General features: G+C 32.0%; 1 protein-coding gene across 1 annotated transcript; it reads right to left on the bottom strand.

Annotated features, from left to right (window-relative positions):
• Positions 1–433: 433 nt before the first annotated feature.
• On the bottom strand, positions 434–4,814 carry LOC110795317 (uncharacterized). Its single transcript, XM_056840446.1, has 6 exons — positions 4,250–4,814; positions 4,085–4,161; positions 3,929–3,965; positions 3,111–3,306; positions 2,195–2,726; positions 434–894 (listed from the first exon to the last, which is right to left on the bottom strand). Exons 1-6 carry the CDS (start codon positions 4,398–4,400, stop codon positions 544–546), a joined length of 1,344 nt encoding a protein of 447 aa, XP_056696424.1. The 5' UTR covers positions 4,401–4,814; the 3' UTR covers positions 434–543.
• Between the last annotated feature and the right edge of the window lie 2,442 nt (positions 4,815–7,256).

The raw sequence follows: 7,256 nt of genomic DNA, 5'->3' as shown, positions 1-7,256 counted from the left end.
AAAGATTCATCTACCTTACAAAACATGTAACTAGTCCCGGGGGTGTTTTCTTACAAATAGTGAACTCTGTATTTCACTTTTAATTCCGTGAACGGATTGAAAATTGAAAAATGAGCATATTTCAAGAAGTTTGACGTCTTTAAACATTTAAGTTGGAAATTATTTCGAGTTAATCATGGTCTCAAATCGCAGCTAATGATTTCATAAGACGTTTTTAGCTCAAACACAATGAGCTGAGTTGTTGACCTAAGACGTTTTTTTTATCATCGATTGTACCTTGTGTCGTTGTGCGTGTTATGACCAAGTAAATTTTTAGTTCACTTGTACCTCGAAAGATAGAAGTTGGGTTCTACAATAAAATATTTTTATCTACTGGCCTATTCGGAAGTCCATTCATGTAAGTAAACCTAAAATTAGGGGAGTAATCAAAGTCTCCGACAAGTTAATAGTTTAATAAAATCAACTAATTAATATTTTTACAAATACATTAATAATACTAAAATTAAGAACCTAAATTGCCTAAAAGGACATTAATCTAATTAGTTACCGTAAAGGAAGAGAGATAGAGAGATCAAGATTAAGAGAGTGTTGGTGATTATCCCACGCAGTGGAAGAGGAAGAAGAGTATGAACTAACTGCCTGATCACCAAATTCACTAACATTAGTTGAAGAAACGTTGCTGCTCCTATGGTTTAACAATGGCGACGCCTCCTGTTGTAAGGACAGAGACAATGACAACCCACACTCATCTCTCCTCCTTCCAACTGCTAACTCTTCATAATCTTCGTTGTTTTCATCTTTGTTTGGCTTCCCAGAAGCAACGAATGCCGCCTTTGAGTTGTGAAAGTAATGAGCTTGCTTTTGGTCAGATAATTGTTCATATGACATGGCTTCCTGTCAAAATCAAAACGTGCAAATTTTCTTCATGCATATTCATCAAATCAAGTCTTAATTGTTTAGGTCATATGTTACTCTGGTGTATGTGGTCAAATTCTACTTGGAATTACAAACGGGGACGAGGGATTCGAAACAAGACCTCTTTGGTAGGGTCCAAGTCTTACTTACTAAACAGAATATTTATAAACTCCCTAGAGTCCTAAATGGAACCCCGTTATAATCTAAATAGCCATAACTTAATAAGGAAAATTTCTTCTTTTAAACTGCCTTTTTTAAGAATACATTGTGTGAAATGGAAAATAAACAAAAGTTATAATTTATGTCATTTAGGGTAAACAGACAAAAATAGTACTCCGTATTGCTTTAAGTTTTATTCAATTCAAAACTAGAAAGAACACTAATCAGAGTTCCATGGTTTATTCCACATGGATTTATAGGTTAATTGTTGATGAACTTCCACCAAAAAATTAAAGTAAAAATAAAAAAAACCCAACAACATTAAACCATGTAACTACTCCATATTGAGTAAAATAATTGGTCCTATACTGAGAAGTCTATAACAGGTTAATAATGCACTACCATAACTTTTCAAACAAATTTAAAGAGTGACTGCCAATTTTCAGCATAGTATATACGGAGTAGTAATAAATATGATGGACCACCCAATGGAAATAATGGAAATTATTCTGCCTCAGAAAATCTGTACCAAAAAACTAGAATATTTGTTGATTTTCTTTTTTATACTCAAAACCTCTGTCCACCAATTAATGCTTTCTCCTACCAAATTCTTTTTTCTTTCTCTAATTTAATTTGGTCATATTTCAGCATCCACACACAAATACAATGCCTCCAATTTAGACACAAGACATTGCAATCATGTTTAATTTTCTATGTGCAAATATTTGATATTTATGCTATTACTAGTACTACGGAGTATTATGAAATGAAATGAAATGAAGTATGATAAAGAGTACATTATAATTTAAACTTACAATTTATTTCATTAGAGCAACTTTTAAGCTATGTTTGATTCAACGGGAAAAAAAAATGTGCGTAAATTGTCTAAAAAAATCATTTTACCGAAAATTTATACGGAGTATTCACTCATCTGAACTTATTTTGTTAAATACTACGTAAGTTGAAACAAACAGATCCTCAATGTTGAACAAAAGCCAAATAAAACCTTCTATCCGGATTTAATTGTCACGTTACTCCACTAGTTTAAATTATACTATCGATGTGACAATTGAATCCGGGCAGATGAAGTGCAAAGTATAATGATTAATGAGAGATGTACCTGAAAGTTAAGAAAGTGGGATTGATGATCTTGGAGTGCAAGAAGATGATGGAATTCATAAACAGGATCCTGAGGAGGCAGTATTGGCAGTAAGGGGAAACAATCAGGCTGCTGCTGATGCTGCCATCTGATAATATTATTCAGACCACTCTCTTCCAATAAACCACTACTTTCATATTCTTCTTCTTCTTCTTCTTCTTCTTCTTCTTCGTGATTATTATTATTAATAATATTATTATTATTATTATTATTATTATTATTATTATTATTATTATTATTATTATTATTCCGATTCTGAGTCTGATTGTGATCATCTTTTAGTATCATTCTTCCATGGCCTACTCCTGTTTTTGTCTCACCCTTGAGATTATTATAAATTGACTCCAGCTGACTTTTGTAATCATCAATCAAGCAGTACATTTTTGGATCTTTCGTCCCTCCTTCCTTTTCTTCACTCATTATTCCCATCCTCTGCCGTTGCCTGCTTTCCATTTTCTCTCTCATCATCATCATCATCATCCCCATCCTTGACCTTTTGTGTTTTTCAAATATTTCATTACCCAAATAAACATAACAAAACAATATCTCATTAATATAACAACTATTGTTTCATTAATAAAAGTTGTCTAAAAAATTAAACAATGGGCATACTTTTTTTATTTCATATTATTCATTTTTTTTTAAGGAAAATATGTAATTTTGTTTTTAATGACATCACATTCAATTCTCATTGATTTTGCTGAAATACGACCTGGGTTGTAATTTAAAATGATTTTATTACATAATTTATAAATCTGAAAGATCGATGTTGTAATTGGCAAGAGACAACTTTTCTGGGTTATATTTGACAATTTTCATAATAATATAGAAACAGAAGGAGTAAAGGGAAAAAGGTTTAAGAATGAATTAGTAGTACCTTTTAGAAGGAGGGAAGGGTGTTGGTTGAAGAAGATGATTAGTAATATTTGGAGAAGATAAATGTAACCCCACATCTTCATTTTCTTTTTCTTCTTCCTCAATAATATAATTACAAGCAGTACTTGCATTATTACTGTTGTAGTTATGATGATTCTCAAAAGCTTGTTTCCTTTCCTGGTTTAAGCTCTTGTCTCCTAAAAGCAACATATTCACCAAAAAGATGTTATTACCCCCAAAAAGCTAACTAACATCAAAATATATTCAACATAAACCTACTCTTTTTATTTACTCTAATTATTATTTCCAATTTTTTATTTTTTATTTTTAAAAAATAAAATAATCTAGAAGTCTAGAGCTAGCTAGTACTTTGTGAAATAAGGGGTAATTTGCTTATGTACTGTATTTTCCCACTAAAATGCTAAAATCAGAAGAATTTGGAATATTTATTTTTTTTGTAGTATTGCTTTAGTCAATTTAACATTAAATGAAGTGAGACATCAAAACTCACTAAAAAAGATATGATATGGTAACCCAAAATCTTTGATCTCCAGCTAAGTGAAATGCCCTATTTAGAGAAACCAACCTAGAATAAAATAAAAAAAACATATTGATCATGAACCATGATAGTAAGTGAAAATTGATATTTATAATAAAAGAGAAAGATTTCCGTGTTTTCCTATTTTATCTTCTAATTTACTCCCTCCCGTTGGCTGTTCGGCATTATTATTTGTGTTTAAATTTCAAAGAAGTGTAAAGTTTAGAAACAAGCTAAAAAGACATGGGGGTATATATATTAATGGTAGTTGAACGCCATACCTTGTGTAGTGAGATCATTCTTCATGCTTCTATACATCTGATGATATTAAAAACAATACAAATTAAAGGAAGAATTAGTAAATTAATGGTTAGTAATAATATTAACGAAGTGTGAAACCTTAGACAACAAGTCATGCATGAGTAGGAAAAACAAACCTGGAGATGACTTTTGACATGAGAAATTGTAATCCCTCTAACATCCATCACCTGAAGAACAAGCTTTGGCGTCGCCTCTGAAAAAAGAAAATAGAATCCAAAATGAGTAAGAAGGAGGTTGAGATTAAGAAAGTTGAAATATATTATATAAGAAAAGAGACTTACTGTGTTTGCCACCAAGGCGTTCAATGGCATGAATAAAGCAACGGTGAAGTTCAGGAGTCCATTTCAAACGAGGATTTTTGGATCTAACATAGTGTCTTACTCCATTACCACTATTGTTATTATTATTATTATTATTAACCACTTGTTCCATATTAATTAATTATTAATAATATAGTTCCTAATTAATTTGTTTGTTTATATATATGGGAACTGAAATGAAATGATAGTTGGGGTTGGGGTTGGGGTTGGGGGAGTATGGTAGGGAAAAAGGGGAATAATGATAAAAGGGTTGAGTGAGCTGAATATGGAATTGTATTTTATAGGAGGGGAGGTGGAGGTGGAGGTGGAGGTGAAATGAAGAAGAAGAAGAAGATCACGAGAAAATAAGGAAGAGAGAGAAAGAGGTGAGATAGGTAGAATGAAATTCCTTTGGTTGGGCTGATCTGCCGCTGTTGGAAACCTGCAAAGAGGGATAATTCTCATCACGAGCTTCTGATCCTCTCTTCAAATCATTACACATTCTGTCTCTCCCCCATCACCTTCTTTTGTTTTTACTACCTTTTTCCTTTCACCAATTCTTAAATGGACTTAGTCCACACTGAATTTATTGTGGATCATGTCTTAAAATAAAATCAACAACTTGTCCCTTTATTATGAAAAAAAAGTCAAATTAGTATCGTTGATACATTTTGTGTTTGAATAATGTGATCTTAAGTCACAATTCGCTTTTAAAAACATAGGGTTACTATGCTTCAAAAAATGGTTACTGTGTCTAAGAATTTTGGTGTTTAATTTATTATAGTTACTATATGAGCAATAAAGGTCACTATGAGTGTTAAAAGGGTGCTAGAGCAAACTATTGATTTTAGGTCCACACTAATATTATTATGGAGCAGGTTCACGCAAGAATAATCCTTTTCCTTTTTGCATCCTATTTATTCCAGATCTATTTTTCGAGATTTAAATACTTGTACAACCCCTCAAATTTTCCAAATTTTATTTTTTTGAATTTAATACACAATCTATTTTCCACGCCAGCAGTCATTCAAACGGTAAGGCTTTTTTCTCCCCTGCCCTCAAAAAATAAAGTTTAGAAATCAGTCCAATTTAAAATGAGTTAAATTTGGCAAAATTAGTCAAAACATATAGTCCAATTTCACAATAAACATGCAAGGGACTTGAGGAGTATAGTCCAATTCGAAAATGTACATAACATTTCAAAGGAAGGCTTGTAATATTTGACATTTGTGAATTATACTTATACATAATACGATTGTCAGCTACTCCCTTTTAAAGTTTTAAGAGAATTAGGATAATCGATCATCTCCCTATAAGCCTATATTATTTAGAAAAAAGGGATTACTATCTTTTTTTTGTATATTTTTGTTAGAAGTTAAGATGAAGCGCCCTATTAGGTTTGGAATCCCGCACTGATCAACTTAGTTCGGGTTAACAGGATATACACTTTGAGAATGAGGGAAATGGTAAATGAACTCTCTCTCAAAGTGTCCCTAGTGGGATCGAATCCCAACCTTTTGATTGAAAGGTAGAATTCTTTCCACTAGAGTAATACATTGCTTGGTTGATTCTATTTCTATATAATTACGAGAAAAGTGTTAGTATTTTTTTAATTATATTCGCCTCAAATAGTATTGTTTATTATATTCGTCTCCTTATGATACATAGAAAAAAGAAATTAATAACTTTTTTTAAATGGTTGGACATTTTAAAAAGAGTACCTTTTTTTTTACAACTTAAAAATATTACGGAGTACCAATAAATAGTAGTAATTAACTTGACACATATTATTATTTTATTTTATTGACAAACGGACATATTAGGATTTAGTAGTTTTTTGTAAAAAAAGATTGCTAATAAAAAATTAAAAAAATCCTGTCGAAGAATTGTGCAGTAGACTAGATACTAGATAGGTATAGCATAGCATAAGACCCTGTAAGTTTGACCTCAATAAAATTCTTTTATTTTAATTAATTCTTTTAAAGGGTGTTTTCTCTCTCCTGTTTTGCTGTCTGTCATTCTGACCGCGTTCGAGTATTAGTATTACAATACGCCAACGTCGTCATGATCACAAAAAGACTCTGTTCCCCCATCGAATTTTTATTTTCTTTTTTGTTTTCTTACGAATTAATTTATTTCATTTTTGGTTACATTCCTATGCATTTATAACTAGAGGAGAATAAAGATCGGTCGAAAGAACTTGGCTACCTATGTCGCTCGATCTCTCCTAGTCTCCTATCCAGTTCTTTATTTAAAACAAAACAAGTGTGTAGCCCGGGCGTTGTCCCGGATTTTGACTTTTATTCGGGTTTTTTTATTTATTTATTATGTGCACCTAGAGATGGTGTCATCATCAAATTACGGTGGTGACATAAGATTAGTGGCCGATCAACAACCTCCTAGATCCAAAACCCCACATCCAAAAATCTAAACAAAGCCGGATCCTTTTCTTCAAAGTAATAACTGTACATTTATAAATTAAATAATCATTCCCTTTTTTGCATTCACTTTTATTCAATTTATTGTTTATTGTAAATAGAATATATTTGCTTATATAGAAAGATATTACATAAGTTATAGTTGGTTAAGATGGTAAGAAGTCACTACAAGAATTCGCGTTTATAACGTCTGTGTTTACCGACTGCTCATAAATTAGTCGGTAAAAAGAGATTTACCGACCGCAAAATAGATAGTCGGTAAAAAATTATTTAGCGACCGCGCAAGCAGTCAGTAAAATATTATTTAGCGACAGCAAACAAATGGTCGAATTTTTTTTATTTTAGCGACCGTCCAAGCAGTCGGTAAACTATTATTTAGCGACCGCAAAACAGATGGCCGGAAAAAAATTATTTAGCGACCGTCCAAACAGTAGGTAAAATATTATTTACGACCGCAAAATAAATAGTCGGTAAAAAATTAAATTCCCGACTGCCCTCACCCACACCCTCACCCAAACCCTAATTAAAGCCCAGTCCCACACCCTCACCCC

This window comes from Spinacia oleracea, chromosome 3 (assembly GCF_020520425.1).
Source record: "Spinacia oleracea cultivar Varoflay chromosome 3, BTI_SOV_V1, whole genome shotgun sequence".
NCBI lineage: Eukaryota > Viridiplantae > Streptophyta > Magnoliopsida > Caryophyllales > Amaranthaceae > Spinacia > Spinacia oleracea.
The sequence above is the reverse complement of the archived record's forward strand: the minus strand, read 5'-3'. Positions and strand labels throughout refer to the sequence as shown.

Bases quoted from the DNA above. Each gene is read 5' to 3' on its own strand.
- LOC110795317 (XM_056840446.1), bottom strand. From the start codon at position 4,400: ATGGAACAAGTGGTTAATAATAATAATAATAATAACAATAGTGGTAAT. The intron at 3,966-4,084 runs GTTTGTTTTTCC...TAATATCATCAG, and splicing joins ATGTCAAAAGTCATCTCCAG to ATGTATAGAAGCATGAAGAA. The intron at 3,307-3,928 runs GTATGGCGTTCA...TGTTGCTTTTAG, and splicing joins GAATGATCTCACTACACAAG to GAGACAAGAGCTTAAACCAG.